We start from the raw sequence: 23,667 nt of genomic DNA, 5'->3' as shown, positions 1-23,667 counted from the left end.
AGGTCTGCAGTAAGCAGCCGCCGAGAGACCGTGTTGCCACGCCCCTGGGCAGCTGGATGCCGCGTGTGTGAACCTGAACACTACTTGGAAGCCACAGGCACCGGGATAAGACCTCTGGCCATGACCCCCCTTGGAAGACGGGTTGCACCCCAGGCCGTAGCCCAGGGTTCCACCCAGCAGGCCGGTCAACCCCCATTGGTGAGAATAGCCGGAAACGCAGCCCTCCGGGGCCATACAGCCTCCGGGTGAGCATGGGTCGAGGGGGAATATCGAGGTGAGAACCTATGACCAGGGAAGGGGAGGGGAGCGATGAACGGGGAGTCAAAGGCACCAGGATAGTCCTCTTGCCATGCCTCCCGTGGAAGATGGGTTGCCCCCCGGGCCGAAGCCTAGGGTTCCCCCCAGCTGGCCGGTCAACCCCCATTGCTGAGAATAGCCGGTATCGCAGCCGCCAGGGCCATACAGCCTCGGGTGAACATGTGTCGAGATGGAAATCAGGGTGAGATCCAGTGACCGGGGAAATAGGGGGAGCGTAGGACACTGGGTCAAACGCACTTGGCGGACCAATCAGTGGGGCTACCTGGTGCCTGAGTCGCAACAGGGGTAGTTTTTAGAGTGGTTAACGCCACAGACAAGTCACGAACTCAGGACACCATGGCGCCAGGACAAATTGCTCTTTGCGGGTGAAGACTGGATAGCTGGCAGGACGGACTGATGAAAAGTAGAGCCTTGGAGAGACCTCGCAGGGTTACTTGGTGAGAGAGATCTTGATTGGTCGCTGGGTCGGTCAGATGAGCTCTGATTGGACGTTTGACTCGACGAGCCAGCATGGGCTATTGCCGCAGCTGGGGTGGCGGCGAGAGCTGGAGAGCTCCGTACTTGGCGGCCATCTTGTCGAAAGTCTTGGCTGGGGCTAGCTCTTGAGTGCTAGCGGCTGGCAGGAGCGACGAGGAACCACCACCCTTCCGAAGACACGGGAGCAGTCCTGGTAAACAATTTGAGGGACCTCGCGCATTTCTGCCCGTGATTTCAGTATGATCTCTTCAACTGAATTTCAGTTCGGGGTGGATAGGGTGAATGGGGACAGATGTGAAAAATATTCACAAATCAATAGCGTGAGCTGGCACGTTGTCATAGTGGAAGCTCCACGAGTTATTCCTCCATAAGCCCGGTCTTTTATTTATTTATTTATTTATTTATTTTTCCCCGAACGTCTGAAGACTTCAAGCTAATACCAGCAGTTCATCGCTTGACCCTCACGGACTAATCCATAGCGCACAGCGTCGTTGAAGTCAAGGAAGGCGGTCAACAACACTTTCACATTCGATCTGACCTGCCCCGTTTTCTTCGATCGGCAGCCCCGAAGTTGTTTTCCGTGGTTATTGTTCACACCAGGCAAACGCTGGGACTGTACCGTAATTAAGGTCACGGCCGCTATCTTTCCAGTCCCAGCCCTTTCTCTATATTCTGTCACGGTAAACCTTCGGTGTGTTGGTACGACGTTAAACAAGTAGCAGCCTTCATCAGTCTCGAAGAATCCTTTACTCGCCGCTGCGTTTCTCCATAAAAGTTTTCCCAATTTGAAGCAGAAGCGAATGTGGAACAGAAATGCGCGGCATACGACTAGTTATTTAGGAAGGATACCATTATACATTTCCGTAGTATTTTCACAGTTCGATAATTTCTTTTAACAGCCCTCGTATATAACACGTAAAAAATCATTTGAACTATATTCTTAAATTATAGTTTGCTTTCTTTGGCTGTTAGTATTCCATCGCCCGTCTCTGCGACCTCACCTCACAATATACTTCTCAAGAATGTCACCTCAAAAGTTGAGGGTTAGTCACTTACTTTTGTACAAACAAAAGTAGGACAGAGGTTAAGATTCTGAAGTAAATTATAACAAAATTATGTCACTGCCATAAACTAACTCTGACTATTGGATAGAAGAAAATGGACACAGTCAAATTCGGGCAAGTTTGGAGAAACATCGTAAAGGGAAATGAACCTTACTATACCGAACTACAAGAATGTATGTTTGCATGACATAATTACCCATTCCTAGAGTATGATGTATTTAAGGTTCATTTTCCTTTGCAGACGCGCAAAGGAAAATGAACTCAACGATTTAATTTTCTGATGGACTGCATATCAATATATGGCTGGGAGGCGTGACCAGTCTTAAGGGAAATAATGGATAGGAAGAGCATTGTCACACTCGCGATTTTGGCGCAGCAGCGACGATATGTAGAAGATGAGTACTCAATAAATGGTTAAATTCAAACTGAAATAAAATGGAGTGCTTGGAAGTCTGCGAATCTGTGGCATACTGTAGAACAGGGCCTCTCAAACGCCCAAAATCTCACGCGTGCAGATAGAGGCGCAAGAGCTCCGTGCACTGTGCATCGCTGCCGCTCGGCATGGCTCGGATCAACGCTTCGTCTCTGGGCTACTCGGCTAAGCTCGGCTCAACTCGCCTATACTCGGCTCAAGTCAGCCCGGATTTGGAGCGCTACGGCGCAAGTGGGGCAGAGGGAGACAGGCGGAGCGAGCGAGACAGGCGTGAGGAAAGAGAGAGTAAGCACTATTGCTCCAAATCGAGGAGTGGGCGGTCTGCACTCTGGTCAACCAAGCCAAGTCGTCTTTTGCACCGTGCACAGTGCATGCACCACGCGCATGCACTCTGAGAGGCCCTGCTGTAGAATGTGAAGTGATCTAATGTGCGTGCGTAACAAACAGCAATATGTCATCAAAGAGTACCCCTAAATATGTGATTTGACTGCCGGTGCAGCTCATTAAGGTCACAATAATCATAGACTACGGGAGATTTACGTAGAGAAAATAATAGGTATTAATAAAATTGTGTTACTGAGGATAAGTATAATTTTATTTTTATAATGAATATTTGTGATAAGGTATATACATGTTACTTTATTTACTTTATTGCACCGTTTCACTTCAACTTTTGTTGTCCTTGCGTTGGGAAAGTCCTTACATATTTTAGAGATGGTATCGTACTGATGACCTTAAGGAATCTGAAGGATAGAGGTATTTAAAGTTCATTATTAGGCAGTTTTGTTTGGTGATAGTGCTTATTGTAGCTGACAAAACAATGAGATTACCAGTTTGATTTGAAGTAAAAAGGAAAAACAAATATTTGACCTTTACTATGAAACAGAGGAAAGTACTGGGAATTTAACTCGAGTCAGAGACTAAATTCAAGTCTAACCTAATAATTAGGGGGTGGATTTATATGACGTCATATTCCCCCCCCCCTTAACGTTACATCATGAAGTCTTGTATTTTCAAAACGTTTCCTAGCGTAGCAATAAAAATTAAACAGGTTTTACTGGGCATAAAAATGCATATTTAGGATTTTTTTGGTTTTCTGGCATATTTTGAAAATCTCATTATAATGACATATTTTAGTAATTTTCATTTGGATTCCGTTTTAAAAAATCAGAGTAAGCTCTAGACATTATTTTTCAGGTAGACTATTAAGCGGAGGAAAAGAAACTAACAAGGATTCCCTTAGTAGCAGCGAGCGAACAGGGAAGAGCCCAGCACTGAATCGCGCAGGTTCACCCCGACGAGAAAAGTGGTGTTTGGGAGGGTCCACTTATCCCGGGATCCTGCGGCGAGTTCAAGTCCTTCTTGAACTGGGCCACGCTCCGCAGAGGGTGCCAGGCCCGGAGAGACCGCTGCGGCTTCCGGGAGGATCTCTCCTTAGAGTCGGGTTGCTTGAGAGTGCAGCCCTAAGTGGGTGGTAAATTACATCTAAGGCTAAATATGACCACGAGACCGATAGCGAACAAGTACCGTGAGGGAAAGTTGAAAAGAACTTTGAAGAGAGAGTCAAGAGTACAGGTAAACCTCGTTATACGCGATAGTTACGTTCCGCGGAATTGCCGCGCATACCGAATTCGCGGAAATCGAGAGCCATTTTATATGTAAAATATAGGGTTGGGTTTCAGTTTACTCTCATGTTAAGTTTAAAATAGCAGAGATTATTAGTATTTTTTACAAAAAAAAAAAATCATGTTTCTGAAACGCATTTTAATGCAAACTTTAGGCTATACACTTAAAAATGTAACACTGAAACACACAATAATAAAATTAACTCTGCATACAAGCTCCTGGCTTTAGCTTGAATAGCAGCTCCGGAGAGAGGCATGCGTTGTTGGTTGTGACGCTCAATCCGATCCATTCTTTCCATCGCTTCCGAGCGAGATTTGGCCATTCTAGTCTCACTTAAGTTAGCAATAGATTGAGCAGTTTTTCGAATTGATTCGGCATTGTCACGAATAGTTCTCACAGTGGACTCACTAAGTCCCAAAGTACGCTGAATATCAACAATACGCTGACCTATCTCATAGCGATCCAAAACTCCTAACTTTGTTTCTAACGAATATCACTTCGACAGGCACACTTTCATTTTATCCGGCGTTTTAAATACACCTGTCAAGTGCAACTTCACAGCTCTACTGACCGGAACTGACAATTCACGTCTCGACAAACACGACAGAAGATCCGCGTGGAGATACGATTGCCTCGTTTAACCTTGGCGCGCAATATAGTGTAGGTTAGAGTTAGGACCGCATGTCTGTACCCGCCTTAAGGCATTACAACTTCCACGTACAGTATTCTTAACAGATGGCAGCACTAGACTAAAACCAAAATCGCGTATATGCGAAAACTCGGATAACGAATCCGCGTATAACGGGGTTTTCCTGTACGTGAAACCATTCGGGGGTAAACGTGAGAAACCCGAAAATACCTCAACCGGGGAGATTCAAGCCTTATCCGCGCCTCTTCCCGAGCTTTGGCCAGATGGGTCCGTCCCCCTGCACGGAGCAATACGGCGTCAGGGTGGTAACGGGTTTTTACTCGGCCCGGTAGTGGTGGCGAGGTCGCTAGGCCGCACTTCTTCCCTCGTTCAATGTCGCGACCCGTTGGGTGTCGCCTGACAAGCGAGGGCGCCTCCGACCACGCTCAGCTGTTGGTTTGGGGATGCCTCGGATAGAAGAATCTTGTAGAAATATACTTATACTGAAGAACCATTGAAAAGTATTTTCTAGCATGAAAGAGCTATTGTTAGCCGGTTAGGTCAATTCCAGGGAACCCGGGCTAATCTTTACACGGAAGCGGAGGTATAGTTGGGGACAAATCATGACGACCTCGCCTCACACCACTACTTTCCAGCGGCAGCTCGGTGTCTATTAGCGACTTATAGGATTAACTACCTCTACTGCAGCCAGAGTTGCCGAATCGGCTACTGCACTCTACACGAAGAAAGGGTAAATACTACAGAGAGTGAGGAAGAAAGTGGTTTGGCAGCCTCTCCAAAACAAACAAGAATCACTTAGAGCTCGTTAACTCAGCAGGGCGCAGGGTGTGATTGACTACTGGCTTCCAGCTCGCTTCTCTGAACTGAGACCGTCATGTTTTGTCCCCAATTATGCAGTTTGACATTGCTCATACCTCTCTATCCTTCGTCCTTCCCTCTTCCTGCTTCAACACACTGAATGGCGTTGGTTATTAAGGGAGCTTCAGTCATTCAGTTGCTTTCAATACGCCTAAAACGAAAGTCTCAGATAGTGAAAACTTGCGAAGTTTTGTTCGCGAGTTCAGTGGAAACATATCCAGTACGTATAGAGTAATATTGTTCTGTGAATTGTGTGAGGTAAAAGCTACTGCCGAAAAACGCTTCACTGTGCTGCAACACTGTACTACTGCGAAACATAACAATTGTGTAACTAGAAATGCTGCACAAAAAATAGGCACAGTCTGCTATTCGAAACCACGACATCAAGTTCACAGTGTACACAACTTTCGCAAGATCTCTGCAAGATGATGATTTCGTATAATACTCCTTTAAAGAAACTTGACAACCGGAACTTTGGACAGTTTGTTGAAAAATATACAAAGCACCCTGTTCCCAACGAATCTACTCTCAGGAAGGACCGACTATCTGACGCCTTGTTATGAACAGATGTTGGATCGTGGGAGACAGTAAGATATCGGTTTCAATAGACGAAGTTACAGATATGGATGGAAGATATAGAGCAAATGTGACTCTTGGCACGCTGAAAGAAGACCGGCCTGGAGATACGCCCCTCCTGACATGCGAAGTGCCAGAGAAGAGAAGTCATTCCACCATTGCAGTTCTCTTCAATTCAATTCAATGAATCGGATTTGGCCAGACGGAGCAAAGAGAGAGCACATTTTTTTATTTGTAACTGACGCTACTCCGTATATGGTGAAGACAACCAAGGGACTTAAAATACTATGGCCAAAAATAATACATGCGACATGTCTTGCAAATGCCTTGTATAGAGTAGCTGAAGAAGTTAGAAGTAGCTACACGGTAGTAGATAAAGTAATATCAAACTGAAAGTATTTGTCAACGCTCCACTTTAAGTTCAGAAATTTCAAGGAGAAGCACCTTCATTGCCCTTACTTCCACAGCCAGTTATAACGCGTTGGGGGACTAGGCTTGATGCCGCTGTGTACTATTCCAACAACTTAGATGTAGTGGATAAGATCGTGAAGTCTTTTGATCCTGCAGAATGGTCCTCCATAAAAAGTACTCAAGATTTATTTTCAAGCGCTACAATAAAAGCGGACCTGGCTTGCATGAAGTCCGATTTTACAGTAATTCTTTATCTAGAGCAATCAAGAAACTGGAAGTTTCAGGTGCAGAACTAAGCGATGCATTGGATGTTGTAAAGTGTATTGAACAGGAATTAAAGTATGAGAAAGAAACAGTAGCATCTAGGATGTGTAGAACATTAGAAAATATACTGGAAAAGAATAGCGGACTTTTGTACCTGCACGGAAAAAGTGACATTCTTTGTGGAAATCCTTCATCTGCAGGTTTCCAGGAATTTTCTCCAAGTGATTTAACTCTATTCAAGTACGCTCCCGTTACATCATGTGATGTCGAAATAAATTTATGAAGTTTTTTCCGCTACGAGACGATGCTCAGCGACAACAGGTGAGAATTATCATTTAACAACGTTAAAATGCATGTTGCCGTAAACTGCAATAATCCTTATAATAGATACTAAATCAGGTATGAAAGCTTCATTTAAATAACACTATTTTGTGTATAACCTAAAACTGATTGAATATTGAACAGTGAAAGTAACTGTATTGTTTAATGTCTTCCAGATAGTCCGTCTCTGACGCACTTTTCATTTATTGGAGCGATGACAATCTTCTCCGAATAGCGTCGTTTGTAATGTGGTCAAGGCGAGAGATCCCTATCAACCAACGCAACATACGCATCTCCATAACGAGAAGTACGCAGTTCAGAAGAATTAGGGGAACTTGTTTTTGCACGTATGCCATGCTCCACAAAGCAATACCTCACACCCAGGTATATTACCAACAAAACCTTTATTCTTTACCGTTGAAGTATACAAAAGAACACCGATGGATTCGCGTTCATTTTCAGAACACAAACGATAATGTCCAAATATGGGAGAAAATAAAGTGATAACAGTCCTCCAGGGTGGATTTTTATCACAGTTGGAGAGCTTCAGTATGGTGTAAGTCCTCCACGAACATTTATCACAGCTTGGTACCTACCTGACATGCTCCGTATAAGTCTATGGAGGTCACGTTGCAGTATCAGGTCCCATTCTTCAATGAGAGCCTGTTTGAGGTCTTGGAGAGTCTGTGGAGGAACAGGACGTCCACGAACACTTCTGTCAAGCCTATCTCACACATGCTCGATGGGATTAAAGTCGGGACTCACTGCTGGCCATTCTATCTCTTGAGTGTCCAGTTCTCGCAAGACAGCTCTGGTGATGCGCGCTACATGAGCCCTGGCATTGTCGTGCATGAGTACGAATTCAGGGCCAACACCATATGCAGCAACCAACACATGCTGTAGTAGTATCTGCTCGATGTACCCCGCAGCGGTAAAATTGCTACGGACGACGACAAGATCCGTACGGCCATCAATACTGATGCCACCCCACAGCATGCAAAACCTTGTCCGAATCGGTCGCCTTCCTGGACAACATTTGGCATGCACTGCTCACTACGTCGTCTCCATACACGTTGACGTCTATCACGCTGTGTCAGGGAATATCTGGACTCGTCTGTGAACAACACAGGTCTCCATTGGCGGAGTTGCCAGTTGACGTGGGTACGGGCAAACAGCAGGCGAGCTGCGCGATGTTGCTGCTTTAAACGAGGCACTCGAACAGGACGTCTGGGTCGTAAGGACACTTGCTGTTGTTGTTGTTGTTGTTTGAGTCATCAGTCCATAGACTGGTTTGATGCAGCTCTCCATGCCACCCTATCTTGTGCTAATCTTTTCATTTCTACGTAACTATTGCATCCTACATCTGCTCTAATCTGCCTGTCATATTCATACCTTGGTCTACCCCTACCGTTCTTACCACCTACACTTCCTTCAAAAACCAACTGGACAAGTCCTGGGTGTCTTACGATGTGTCCTATCATTCTATCTCTTCTTCTCGTCAAATTTAACCAAATCGATCTCCTCTCGCCAATTCGATTCAGTATCTCTTCATTCGTGACTCGATCTACCCATCTCACCTTCAACATTCTTCTGTAACACCACATTTCAAAAGCTTCTATTCTCTTTCTTTCTGAGCTAGTCATCGTCCATGTTTCACTTCCATACAATGCCACGCTTCACACGAAAGTCTTCAAAAACATCTTTCTAATTCCGATATCAATGTTATCTTAACCTGTTCCTTACTGTCTGGTCAGACACCGTGACTCCAGGGACCCTCCTGATGTCTTGTTGCAGTTCTCTGGCAGTTGCTGAACGACGCCGCAACGCACAGATGGTCAGATATCGGTCATCCTGTGGGGTTGTCATGTGTCAACCACCTTGTCCAACCCTCCTTGTGAACTGACCTGTCTCATTGTAGCGATTCCACAAGTGTTGAGTAACTGACGGAGAGACATTGGGATCCACAGCAACACGACGAAGAGTCCATCCTTCCTGAGTCAAAGTGGCGGCTCTTGTGATTTGAACCTCGGTAAGATGTACGCTCTCGTCACATGTGCTGGTTGACGTACAAGGTGCTCAGATGACTGCAGTAGTCTGTATACAGTACCTCACAACGACACACTGACGCACCGCTATTCACTTTGTTTTGTGGGGTCACCTGACATTTGAATGCATGCCTACGCCTACAGGTGGAGTATACCTTCGATCTGACATACCCTGAGTAACTAAGGTCTCAGGATATGTTGTACGACCATTGGAACCCCATCTACCAAATTAACGTTCACATACCAGACGTTACAAAACATGTTCCCCTAATTTTTTTGAACATTGTATATAGTAGTATATTAGATACTTTATGCATAGCTCAATTAGGTTAGTATAGTAGTTTAGTAGTATTTAAGGTCAAGGTTAAATGTAAAATAGAGATAAGTGTCGCTAACATTGCCAGGTAAAATAAATAATCTAACTAGGCCTATCTAATTATCTCATCCGCAGCGAACTAAGTATCACTAAACCTAGGATATAGAATGTTAAGTCTGTCTGCAGACGGATAAGGGTAGAAAATCTCAAAGGCGAGGAAATTAGACAGTAGTAAATTGATATGATTAGTTAAAGGTTCCACAGAATCGACAGTTAGCAGGTTTTAGCAGGTTCAGAATATAAAGAGAGAATCAGTGGCATACAGGAATGCTGTGGTAGAAACGGCTAGAGAATGCCTATCAACAGCATGGAATGTAAAGAACATCATGGTAGAATGCTGAAGTCAGGGAAGCTTATAAACATAAGAAGGCGAATAAAAATGGTTCCAAATAAAACTGATGCATGCAGGGAATTGAACGTAGATGAAAGAAACAGCGAAACAAATCCTCGTAGTCCGGGAAGGAATCATAGGAAGCGTGGGAAGGCTTGATCGAGAGGCAGGAAAACCTTACAGGACTGTAGTAAAGGATCCTAGAAATGGAAGGAAAAGGGGAATGAGGAGTTTTTAAGGTAAATCAGGTGAACTCATACTAGATCCTAAGAAATAACTGGGCGTATGGAAAGAATATTTTGAAGATCTTCGCAACGTAAACGAAAATATTTCTGTTGAAGTCGCCAACAATGGAATCCACGAGGAGGAAAACGACGATAGGAGTGAAATTACGCTCGAGGATTGGAAAGGATGATAAATAAACAGCTTGTCATAAACTGCAGGAATAGATTAGACCTAAAATGGTGAAATATAGTGGAAAGACAGGGATGAGATGGCTTCATAGAGTTGTAGGATTAAAATGAAATACAAGTAAAGCGCCGTCTGATTTATCGAAAGCATAATTGCACTTATCTATAAGTAGGGACCAGAAAGGACTGCAACAATCAAGGAATTTCACTGATGAGAATACCAGGCATTTTGAACAGGGCGGTATGATCAATAGTGGAGAGTACATCGGATGATAATGCTTCTTCTTATTTGTATTGCAAGCTGTTTTACGTCGCACCGACAGAGATAGGTCTTATGACGACGATTGAAAAATGCTATGAGAGGAATAGACAGTATATTCATTTTTCATATATCAACAAAAGGCATATGGCAGAGTACCAAGAAAAAATGTTCTCCGTACTGGGGAAATGAGGGAATATGGGTAGGTTATTACAGGCAGTCAAAGGCATTTTTGTTAAAAATTGGGCTGCAGTTAGGATTCTTGATTCAAGGTGGTTACAGGGATCAGAGACAAGGCTGTAATCTTTCACCTCTGTTGTTCATAGTACACATGGATCATGGGTTCGATTCCCAGCCAGGTCAGGGACTTTTTACCTGGATCTGAGAGTTGGTTCGAAGTCCACTCAGCATACATGATTACAATTGAGGAACTATCTGACGGTGAAATAGCGACCCCGGTCTAGAAAACCAAGAATAATGGCCGTGAGGATTCATCGTGCCGGCCACACGACACCTCGTAATCTGCAAGCCTTCGGGCTGAGCAGCGGTCGCTTGGTAAGCCATGGTCCTTCGGGGCTTTTGCGTCATGAGGTTTGGTTTTTTATAAAATTACAGAGAGGATTTTAATTGGATGGAAATATGGTAAGTGGTTTGGCCTTTGCCAGTGACTGTGCTGAAAGTCTGAAATCTAATATCTTGGAGCTTGAGAGGAAGTACAGCATGTATGATCTGAAAAATAGCATTTCTTAGACGAAAGTAATGACAATAGGGAGGAAAAGAACTGAATGTCAGGAAGGAAATATGGAACTAGATCAGGTGGATGTGTATTCTCCCAAGATGGTAACTAAGCGAAACTGAATCAAGGTGTAGCAAAGCTAATGCACTGAACTTGCAGTTGCGATCAACGGCATTTTTAAGAAAATAAGTTAGCTACCGGACGAAACTATTCTATCTTTTCATCGGTCTGTGTTTAGACCAACTCTACTGTATAGGAATGAAATCTGGGTGGACAGATGATATCTTATTAGTAAGTTGGAAGTAATGAAAACGGAAGTAGCTAGAATGATTGCTAGTACAAAGAAGTTGGGACAATGGCAGGGTAGTACTCGGTACTCGGAATGAGGAGATAAAGGACAAGTCAGAAATAAACTCGATGGACGAAGCTGTACCTATAAACCGGCTTCGGTGGGTGGGGTCATGTGAGCAGGCGCACACACAAGATTCTTTTTTCGGGGGAGGGGGAGGGGGCAAATCAGAAAGCTAATTTTATCTAGTGTCACATTTGATATTACAATGTAAACGATATTTGGTTATGTATGCCTTACCGTTGAATTGCAATAACATTTATGACATGTTTAATATGCAAAGGGAAAACTGTATTGCCACGCACCCCTCCGTTACTCATGTAGACGAAAATGTATAGGCCTACGGTATTTATTAAAAATAACAGTCATACAACTTTGCCGAAAAATATATTTTTTATATATGGAATATAATTCATTCTTCGCTTCCTAGCCGCAGAAGAACGCTCCCCTGTCTGACGGAGTTCAGTCATTTTAGAAAATGTATCCCACTGAAATTTTGTGCAGAAGAGAAGTTGTAAATTAAATTCTAAATAAAAACCTCATATCAAGAGAGATATTTTAAATTTCATGCTTTATCCTTTTTTACTACGTAGAATTTAAATTTGAATTTCGAAACATTCACTCTAACCTTCAATTCGGGTTTGCTATGGTCTAAATACGAAGTTTCTTGCATTCTGATAAAATAGACAGACTGATACGAATCAATCTGCTGCCTTCATTCACCTATGACTGACCGAAAAAACAGCCGTGAAATTAATGAGCATAAAGCTGAACTTCATGTAATATTCATAACTTAAAGAATGGTGCCCGCCTCTGTGGTGCAGTGGTTAGTGCAGTTATCTGCTACCCCCGGAGGCCCGGGTTAGGTTCCCGGCTCTGACACGAAATTTGAAAAGTGGTACGAGGGCTGGAACGTTGTCCACTCAGCCTCGGGAGGTCAGCCCACACCACGGGGCCGGCATATAATTTAATAGTCGTATAAAATGAATCGAGGATAAGCGATTATTTTGCATTCGATTATCCCATCACTACCTGCTAGCTCCCACTGTGGATCCCAAGATCGTGGATTCGATTCCGGCTGAGGTAAGTAGTATTTGAGGGTGTTTAAACGCAACATCGCCAAGCAGTTGACTTCCGGTTAGGAAGCTGCTATGCTGACCATGGCGTATCATCTTGGAAATAAACATTCCATGGAAAAGTTCTAATGAAAGCGGTACTTTCCTTGATGTTAATTGCACCAGAGGAGATTTAGTTTCATCATGGAAATGTACGTAATCGCATATGATCAATCTCTGGAGAACGCTCAATCCGGAGAACTTATTGTCAGTTCTCTCTAAGAGCACCTATCAAGAAAGTTTCCGATTGAATCAGTCTATTGTGTTGGAACAATGCAGTTGTAATATTCTACTTCTTATGTGGAATAATTAGTTTAGATTTCACTATCGAGTACGAAGTGACGTCATCTAAACAATGAAGTCTGGAACAAGTTGATGACGTCATGGTCGTTAAAAAGTGTACAATCATTGTGTCGGGAGCAAGACCGCATTCCACGTGGTGGAGTGGTCCACAGAAGATAATCTGGTAGCATGCCCTTCCACGTGCTGCAGGCTAGGATGACTCATTCGTTGGTTCTTTGACTGACCGAAAAAACAGCCGTGAAATCAACGAGCATAAAGCTGAACTTCATACTTCATGAAACTCGTGATAGAGAATCCAACAAAAACACAACGAAGATCACAATAATAAACATGAAAAGATAAGATATTTTGGAACACTCATATCGATTCAAAAAGGAATGAACTACTGCTGCCTCTCACGTTATGTCTATTAATTGATTATGTGAAATAATCGCGTAAGACGAAATCATGTAAAAATAGTTGAATGGAGAATGGGTAAGAAAAAGCAGGAATTTTGAATACCAGGGACATTTCATGAGATCCTGAGAGATCCGCACTCCTTCAACTAATATTTCTAAGGCAAACGGTCGGTAGATATGGAGATAATAGAAAACGGATTCCATTTATAAAGAACGTTGTTTCAAACTTCATCCACTGAAATGTTCCGAACTGCAGTGAGCAAAGGACAACATTGCCCTATTGTCGTGGAAAAGAGTATAGACACCCGAGTTAATACATAAATAAAAGGTGTATCCACTGTCCTACATAGAAAGAAACCGAAGCAAAGCAAAGTCATCTCCGTACAGGCCATGAAGGCCCTTGGAGGGCTGGAAGGTAAAGGTTTCCACTATCCTCGGCACTTGATGGGGTAGAGTGGTTAGCTCTACGCCCGGCCACCTTTGCCCCCAGGAATTAACCTGGTATTCATTTTCGGTGTAGGCTGAGCGAACCTCAGGGCCATGTTCACCTTCAGAAGTGGAAATCTCGTTTCTTAAATTTTAAGACTTCCTGACGGGGATTCGAAGCCACGTCCTTCCGGGAGAACCGAGCACACCTTTACTGTCTCAGCCAGGCAGTCCCTTAACATAGAAACAAGCTACATCAAAATATAGCTTATTTTATTCTACGTTCAATTATGTGGAGTAGACATTTCTATCGTACAGAGACAGGTTGAATAAAAAATAGTGCCGGTATATTTTCTATTTTCAACGGAGCGCTCACTTTGAACATTCATAACTTAAAGAATGGTGCCCGCCTCTGTGGTGCAGTGGTTAGTGTCATTAGCCCCGGAGGCCCCGGTTCGATTCCCGGCTCTGCCACGAAATTTGAAAAGTGGTACGAGGGCTGGAACGTTGTCCATTCAGCCTCGGGAGGTCAACTGAATAGAGGTGGGTTCGATTCCCACCTCAGCCATCCTGGAAGTGATTTTCCGTGGTTTCCCACTTCTCCTCCAGGCAAATGCCGGGATGGTACCTAACTTAAGGCCACGGCCGCTTCCTTCCCTCTTCTTTGTCTACCTTCCAATCTTCCCATCCCCCGCAAGGCCCCTGTTCAGCATAGCAGGTGAGCCGGCCTGGGCGAGGTACTGGTCATCCTCTCCAGTTGTTTCCCCCGACCCAGAGTCTGAAGCTCCAGGACACTGTCCTTGAGGAGGTAGAGGTGGGATCCCTCGCTGAGTCCGAGGGCAAAACCGACCCTGGAGGGTAAACAGATTAAGAAGAAGAAGAAGAAGCAGAAGAAGAAGAAGAAAGATTTGAGCTGATCGTTACCAACTTTAATATGTCTTAAAGTAACTTATTGTTATCTGCACGCCAAGTTTTTATTTCAACTGATATTTGTAAACAAGGGTGATGTAGATTTTATGAAATATTTTCTCATTACTGGGTGATCATAGCCATAAAATTTCGGCATGTTATGAACGCATGAGAATGTCAGGCTAAAATTAAAACTGTTTTTGCCTGCTTGTAATTGTAGGACCGCCAGCACCCTGATAACCGATCGGCACTTGAAGAAGAAAAAGTACGGATTGGGGTTTCATCGCATGGATAAATAAATGAAAAATGTTACACTTAATAGCAATAGTTATGTACGTTGTTCATAAATAGAACGTTTAGCGCCCGAGGATAAAAAGTTATCGATCTCAGCCAAGATTAAACCATTATCTTGGGAACAGAAGCATAAGAATAATCGACTGTGCCACTGAGAAACGTTTACAACCTTCAATTACGATTAGTTTACATTTAATAAATCCGGCATACAACAGGACATAACGTCTTCAACAGTACACCTACACAGATACATCACATATTTTAGAAATTTACACAGTCCACCTTTGATGGGTGGTAATAATAACAACAACATTAATGATATAAATATTATATGTACAGACAATGTTCACATTAATAATAATAATAATAATAATAATAATAATAATAATAATAATAATAATAATAATAATAATCATAATCATAATAATAACCAAAAACAACAATTCCCTGGTACGTTACGTCAAGAAAGACCTCGAAGAAATGGGCCTACGACCAGAAGATGCGCACAAACGACACCTTCCAGGACAAGCATTGTGACTTTTGGGACTTTCCACGATGTGAAGCGGTCAGTCGGTGCAAAGTGGTCGGATGAACGCCACAGGGAGCTAATAAAAACCTACTGGACTAATCAAAAACTGAGTAAACGCCAGAATGTATAACGAAACTTATTGTTTCTTATTGACCGATTAGCGAATAATAAATAAATAAATAAATAAATAAATAAATAAATAAATAAATAAATAAATAAATAAATAAATAAATAAATAAATAAATAAATAAATAAATAAATAAATAAATAAATAAATAAATAAATAAATAAATAAATAAAATAAATAAATACGTAAATAAATAAATAAATAAATAATAATTGTTACGGTGTTACCTGTGGAGTACAGGGGAAGAAACGGCAGAACCAGGACATTGGACAAATCCACACCAAGAATATTTTAAGTTTAGAATTTATTTTCAAAGTTATATTTTCTTTTGTTTGATTATCTTTTCAGAACAACAACAACAAATTGTAACAAAACTTGAACAAGTAGGATATCTACAATATCCTAAGTCTAAACACGGAGGAGGAAGCTCCTATTCAACAACTCACGACTTTGTAAGTCTTCACCAGACCAACAGGTCTGCCTAATTCATTGGCAAGTACGATGAAAGGGGGGCTTTAGCCTCTACTGACAAATTTACCCCTCTGAGGGGTAATCGAACCTTAAACTTTGTTTAAATATAAATTAAGAACCTAGAGGTTCCAAAACAAAGTTACAATAATACGGGAATCAAACCTTCAGCTACAAATAATTACATTTCGGAGGGTCTAGGACCGAGAATTAAAGTCCCAAATTTGTAACGGCCGAACGGGCCAAGAATACACTTCAGGTACCTCAAATTACACCTAAGAGTTCACTAACTCTTACACCAGGCGACACGCACCGTTATTCTGGGCTTTCGAGACCGGGGCCGCCATCTCACCGTCAGATAGCTCCTCAATTCTAATCACGTAGGCTGAGTGGATCTCAAACCAGCCCTCAGATCGAGAGAAAAATCCCTAACCTGGCCGGGAATCGAACCCGGGGCCTCCGGGCGAGAGGCAGGCACACTACCCCTACACCACGGATGCAGTGATGAAATCATATCTCCAAACTAACAGCTAACACGAGGCATATTTAAATACTCTGCTACCCCTATCATGTCCGGCCCCACGGCTAACTGGTCAGCATATTCACTGTCAGGCTTCGGGCTTCAGGATTCGGTTCCCGGATGGGGCGAGGGATTTTAATCTTAAACGATTAATTCCCTTGGCTCATGGACTGGATGTCTGTGCTGCCCTCAAAATTCCTGCAACACACACGCCACACATAACACTCTCCTCTGCCACACTAACATGCAGTTCCCCATACACGGCAGATACCGCCCACCCTCGCCGGAGGATCTGTCTTACAAGGGCTGCACCACGGTAGCAAAAGCCACACGAAATTATTATTACTACTATTACCCCTATAATATGTAGAGCTTGAATCCGGTTTCAGTCATAGGCTATTTTTAATACTTCGCTATCTGTGATACGGTTAAAACAAAGTGACAGCATGACATGCTTTCATGCATGGCGTCCTGCTGTTCCTGCCTATAACGTGATTGATATACGTGATAAAACACTAAACCACACACGAAGTATACAATCACCTTTCTATTAATTACATCATCACTGTGATGTCATCATTTTTAAAAGATATGACCTAATTGTGGAGATTAATCGAAAATCTGTAAATACATTATTGTCACAAGGAAAATAACCACTAACATAGACCAAAAACTTCACTTATTAGACTTTATTTGAAGACGGGGTTATAAGGTATAATATGAAGGGCAATAGCCCTAAGATGAGGTTGATGGGAGCTGAAGGGGAAGAATTCAAGGGCACACCAGTCGCAGGATGATGAGAGACGAAGGTGAAAATGAAATACACCTCAGCCCGAGAGTAATCTAAAGACTCCTGGATTAAACAATAACACGAATTAACCAAGGAAGGTTCTCTTCTTTATCTCCATTCTGACCTTTTGGCCTATTACTTGTGGTTAGCACTGGATATGAGTGTAGATCAATTTTACGGCCGGATGCCCTTCCCGACGCGAACATTAAGTGGAGGGATAAATTCACTATTGTCTCTTTGGTGGCTGGTAGTGCTGTCAAAATTGCATCACACCCATAATGTCATCATTTTTAAAAGATATGACCTAATTGTGGGGATTAATCGAATATCCATGAATACATTATTGTCTGTAATAAAGATGTATGAAAAAACAAACATAAACATCCAGTTCCCGAGCCAGCAGAGTTAGCCAGAAACAGTGAAAATCCCCGACCTGACCTGGAATCAAACCTGGGACCCTCTGGAACGAAGTCCGCTACGCTGACTATTGAGCCAAGGAGCTGGGTAATGAGAATTGAACACGGAATGCGTAAGGAGAAAAATTAGAAAGAGACAAGCCTTCATCACCTTTATCATGCATAGTTCCCACGTAGGAGAATGCATGTTCTAGACGTTCATTCTGAGCTATTACTACACTAGTAAATATACTGCGATGGAATCTCTATTAAAAAATCACTAAGTTTATGCCATATTCAGTGAATAACAGGAGATGTTAGTTCTATGGTTATTGGTTAATGAAGATTTAGGCGAAAGTCGAGATTTGTCAGCATTTTTAAACTTGCTATTTTCATTATTTGACCAAGATGTTCATTAATACCACACACGTGTGAAAAAATCATATTCTAAAAATCCCGAATCGTTTCATTTTTCTGAATGTATACGGAGTGCAAAAATAATTACATCCTCATACGTGGACAGGCTGACAGATCTCGACTTTGCAGATGATATTACACTTTTGGCCGATAATGAGACTCCAGCTAGCCACCACAAACTTGGACCACGTACGCAACATTACGTATTAGTTCCGAAAATCTAAAGTCACGCAGATCGGGAAGCAGAAATGCAGGCCAACCTTAACATCAGAACTACAGCTTTTGATATGATTCGAAGCACCTGATTCAAAGTCGAAGTTTTGCTGATGTTTCAAAGCTCCGAAGCTGCTTCGGACAAATTTCTGCTTCGATGACACAAAACTTCGAAAGTTGGTGTTACATGGTGTTGTAAGTAAAGTAAAATATCCGAAACCCTGAGTAACAAACGCTTTAAAAAACTGTTTAGTATTCCAGAATAAAACGGTTTACTATCCATAAAATAGTTTCGTTCTTTCCTGTAATAAAATCAAATAAAAGCTGGAAATTGCAAGAGATAACACTTTATCACCTACTAGCAAATATATCCGCGCTTCGCGTGCGTCGGATTGCGACGTAAATTGCAGTACACGCAGTGAGTAAGATTATATTAAACTGCATATCTCTTGGCGCTATCCGAAAAACAAAACGGGCAGGACCCCATACGTTGTTTGGGCAGGACCCCATACGTTGTTTTTCATGTAAGGTACGCGTTGGGAAGTTTTGATGATAATGGCAGGCTACATTTTCTACTGCCATTCGCAATCGAGTTCGGGAGTTTCTACTATAATGGCAGGTTCACTTGCCAACTGCAATTCACAGTAGAGATGGGGAGTTTTCATTAGAAAAGCAGGCTCACTTGCCAACTGCCATTCACAATAGAGCTGGGGAGTTTTCATTTCCAAATGCCGGTCACAATTGAGAAGGAGATATTTGACTATAATCGAGAAATTCAGCTCTACTTAACGTATAAGGAATTGAAATCCGACAAAAAGTCATAGGACCAAAGTCATAGATCTCTCCAAATTGAGCAGCGATTGTGTTATCAGTTTTGTGACATGACTTACCATTTGGCCAGCAGTTAGTCCGAAACGAAGGTATGCAGCGTCAGTAAAATTTCCTCTACATTTCGATATTTTCCAGGACCAAAAAGTTAGACATTTGAAGAGCTTGTAATTTTTCCTCAAAGGAAAGACTGTACACGTTTCAGAATTACCACTCGCATGCATACTGAGAAATTAAGGACGAAAACAAAAACTTAAGAAAGTCGATGTTAATTGAAAGTAGGATAATAACCGAGGACAGCCGGACAGAACAAATATGTAAATACCAAGTGGATGTACTGGAAAATGAAATGTCCCTCATTGAATTGTGATGATATGAAAGCGGTAACAGAGAAGAAATTTAAGGGCAGGGACTCTTAGGTAAACTAAGATGAATTATGGCGTTATTACTTAAGTCTAAAGAGGCATTGCTGAGGCAATAAATTAAAGCAGAAAACAGAAGTAGAAGAGAAATGCAGTAAAACTATAGCAAAGGCCAGGAAAACCCTTACGATGTAAAATGGGGGCTACACTCCACGGTACTATTCAAATATTAGCAACCTTCCCTCAGTGCCATTCGAAGACGATTGTAACCTCCAAAGGTATTCCGCAAATATCCCGCAGAATGGCAGCCTGACGTGATTCTCGTCTTCTACCCAAGGAACAACCATAAGTTTACAGCAATGATGACGAAAATGGCATTACGGCACTTCCCTGCTGGCAAGCAACCAAAGACTTTACCCTGGTAACCGGTAGGTTCGTTGTCGGTCTGTCGGTCACTCAATGCAAAGCATGAAAGCCCCAAAAAATAGTAATTTTCTCCATCATTTGAAGAGTAAGCGAAATTATGTACATAACAAAAGTTGTTTAAAATGAAAGGATGAATCACATATAGTCCACAGATTTTGCAGAAAATCAATACTATAGGAGAAAATTGAAGAAAACTGTTCTGGCTTTCCTATAAACCCTCAGTTTTAAACCATTTGCATATCTAAACCTTTCTATGGATAAGTACACTCTAAATATCAAGTTTGGTCGAGATCTATAGAGCCTTTTCGCCGTGATGGTGGAACAGACAAACAGACAGACACGAAAGCTAAAAGCCGTTGGTACGGTCTTGACTTGTAATAAAACGGATAAATATCTGAAAAATTGTCAAAACAAACGAAATTACAGACAGCGGAACCCCTAGAATTGTATTTATAAGTTATACATGAAAGCAATTTCCTCCAGAGCAAACCTTACAAACTACGTGTACGTAAGCCTTATTGAGGTATTAATTCCCACAAATGAATAGACTATACTGCCTTTAACTCTTGTTCCGTATATAGGGGGCTATTGCAATTACATCGACGGTGTTCTAATGAAACAGGCACTCCCAAAATCGTCCGGTAAGTGCTGGGGGTTCCTAGACTCAGTTTGGAAATAACAATCAAAATGACCGTAACAAACAGTTTCGTACTTTAGTTTGTTGCGCAAGGTTTAAAAAAAACAGTTGTTTTTGAACATCTGTATTTTACGAGGTCAAAACGACAATGAAAGCGATAAAAAGCAAAATACCAATAATTTGGATGTAGAACTGTTCTGAACTGTTTTCGATTGGTTGTGGAAATGATTCAAGTTCGCAAGAAGTCGCCGGAAGTTACTCCTTGGTGGCGGTTATTTGTTTACCTGCCGATAGGAAAAGGGCAAACGAATCGCTTTTCACAAAATTTGGGATTTCCCCAAACTTCCACCATTGTACATCAACATCCTGCTTTCTTCGATTTGAGTGCACGTTCCTTCATTGAGTGGTGATTCCACAATTCGTTCTTCAAGTAGAATCAGGTAAAAAAAATAAAAAAATGAAATGGCGTATGGCTTTTAGTGCCGGGAGTGTCCGAGGACAGGTTCGGCTCGCCAGGTGTAGGGCTTTTGATTTGACACCTGTAGGCGACCTGCGCGTCGTGATGAGGATGAAATGTTGATGAAGACGACACATACACTCAGTCCCTGTGCCAGCGAAATTAACCAATGATGGTTAAAATTCCAAGCCTGCCGGGAATCGAGCCCGGGACCCCTGTGACCAATGGCCAGCACGCTAACCATTTAGCCATGGAGCCGGGCAAATAGAATCAGGTGAGTGTGCTCAACAAAAGCTGCCGGCAGCATGGTACCATTCGATGACTGGCCACCACAACTCGTGAATCAGTCCGGTGGTATTTGAAGGTGCTCAGATTTACTGGCACGTAAAAGAACTCCTGCGGGACTAAATTCAGGCAACTCGGCGCCTCAAAAAACCGTAAACATATTTAGTGGAACGTAAAGTCAATAACATTATGATTTATGTTCTTCTTCTGTTAATGTTAAGAGTGAGCTAATAATTAATATATCCGAGGACAAAATCTTAATTTCATTTCCAATATCTGGTTTTATTATTCGACAAAAACAACATTAAGTCCCCAAAGAACATATATAAAACAAGAGCACACATCAAAGAGCATATATATCATTACTTCCCCCAATAGTAAGGGAAGGCAACAGTAAGTCCCCAAAGAACATGTATAAAACAAAAGTACACAGAAAGGCCCAAAGAGCATAGATATCAATAATCATGATATTTTTTCTCTTTAAAATGTCAGTTACCACCACCACCACCACCCCACCACCTCCTCCTCCTGATTCACTAGATGGAGTTTTATTATTTAGTTCTCTGTTGGTAAGTTTTAACCCAAGAAAGGTCGCTAGACGAAATGTAACGTGAGTGGTCGCGCTTGAGACTTTCTCTCACATTAAAATAAATTTGACATTTTTCACAGTTTTGTGCGGCGTAAGGATGAAATTTACTACTGAAATGAAACGCAAGTACTACCTTATATATTTTAGATAAAAATGAAATGATTAGCTGTTTATTAAAGACACAAATTACTACTTAAAATAACATATGCAATGTACATAACAATAACTTCCGTCCTGAAGTTGTAAAAAGTAAAATCTCACACATGCATTATATCTAATAATGTTTACGTTCAAAGCAAGGTTTCTGAACACAATAACATTTTCAAAAACAAGAAGTGCTCATAATACAAATACTAACGTGTACAATAGGAGTAAGTTCCCCGCTCCACTTCAAAATAACACCAACGTCATTAGCCGCGCGATGAGAGAAACTCTCACACAGCACACACGGACACATAGGAACCTTTGTTCTGACTAGGAGAGGGGGTGCTTACCCTTCAAATGTGAATCGCTCTACTCACGACAGTTATAAACTCAGCTACAAGAGGGAACAGTCACCTCCCTTTAATCACTGTGAAGTAATATCACAATAAAAAAATAATGTGAGAGAAAATCTCATATAGCGACCACTCGCGGATTAACAACTAAGATAACATACTCACCCAAATCCCTGGCGAATAATGACACCTCCTTCACTCCCCGGGGCAGAACGGGCATCGGTCAGTAGCACACATCCCTGAGGGCCACCAATAGAACTTACAACTCCATTACTCCAAGAGTCGAAGAAAAATTGACTGCCAAAAGGCGTCGATTTCACCATTAAAGTCTGTCCTCTAGCTAGTGGTGGCAACATCCCCACATATCGGAAGAGGTTAGCCAACGCGTCGCGACCAGCCTCGGTGTCGGACAGACGAAGTGAAGGTTGTGCCTTCACATTATTCACAGACAATTGTGGTAGCGCTGGGTCACCTAGCCGCAGAAGAACGAAAAGAGGCAGCAGGGTCTTGGTCAACTTTGGATTGTCATCTTTGTCCCCATCTCCAAACATCCAGCCATTAAGCAACTTGTCCACCGCACCAGCCACTAGGGGGCAACGCCAAAAACCTGTGAAAACCGTAATTACATGTGAATTAACTAGGTCATCACTCATCACACTATTCTTATTTTACTCTCCCGGATCAATCAGTACGAATTTCGATTTCTTTTCAAGCCATAGGTTTCATGTCGTACTGACTCAGATAGGTCTTATGACGACGAAGGGATAGGAGAGGACTTGGTCTGGGAAGGAAGCAGCAGTTGCTTTAATTAAGGTATAGACCCCGCATTTGTCCGGTGTGAAAATAGGAAACCACAGAAAATCATTTTCAGCATTGCTGATAGTGGGGTTCGAACCCACCGTCTCCCGAATGCAAATTCACAGCTACATGATCCAAAGGAACTTCCTCGGTTCTTTACTTCTTTTCTACATGTACATATAGGCCTACATAAATCTTTCTCTGGTAGATGTAAGAATAAGAACGGCTACTCATATCTATTCGTGAAAGCGGAGAAAAATAGGAGAAGGGAAATGGAAGTTACTGTTTACTGAGGATGTGGCTTTTGAGTCAGAAGGTTATAGAGTAAGTAAGGGGTTCGTCGGACGGTACCAAAAACACGGTAAAAATATGTATTAAAAG

At 42.2% G+C, this 23,667-nt stretch overlaps 1 protein-coding gene across 1 annotated transcript in view; it reads right to left on the bottom strand.

The window, feature by feature from the left end:
- LOC136872694 (peroxisomal leader peptide-processing protease) overlaps positions 1 to 23,667 on the bottom strand; it is a 1,469,308-nt gene that overhangs the window by 186,813 nt on the left and 1,258,828 nt on the right. Inside the window, exon 6 of the mRNA XM_067146518.2 lies at positions 22,654 to 23,095. Within this exon, the coding sequence (XP_067002619.2) occupies positions 22,654 to 23,095 (442 nt within the window). The remainder of the gene's footprint in view (positions 1 to 22,653; positions 23,096 to 23,667) is intronic.

Source organism: Anabrus simplex, chromosome 4, assembly GCF_040414725.1.
Source record: "Anabrus simplex isolate iqAnaSimp1 chromosome 4, ASM4041472v1, whole genome shotgun sequence".
NCBI lineage: Eukaryota > Metazoa > Arthropoda > Insecta > Orthoptera > Tettigoniidae > Anabrus > Anabrus simplex.
Note: the sequence above shows the minus strand (reverse complement) of the source record. Positions and strands in the feature narration are given on the sequence as shown.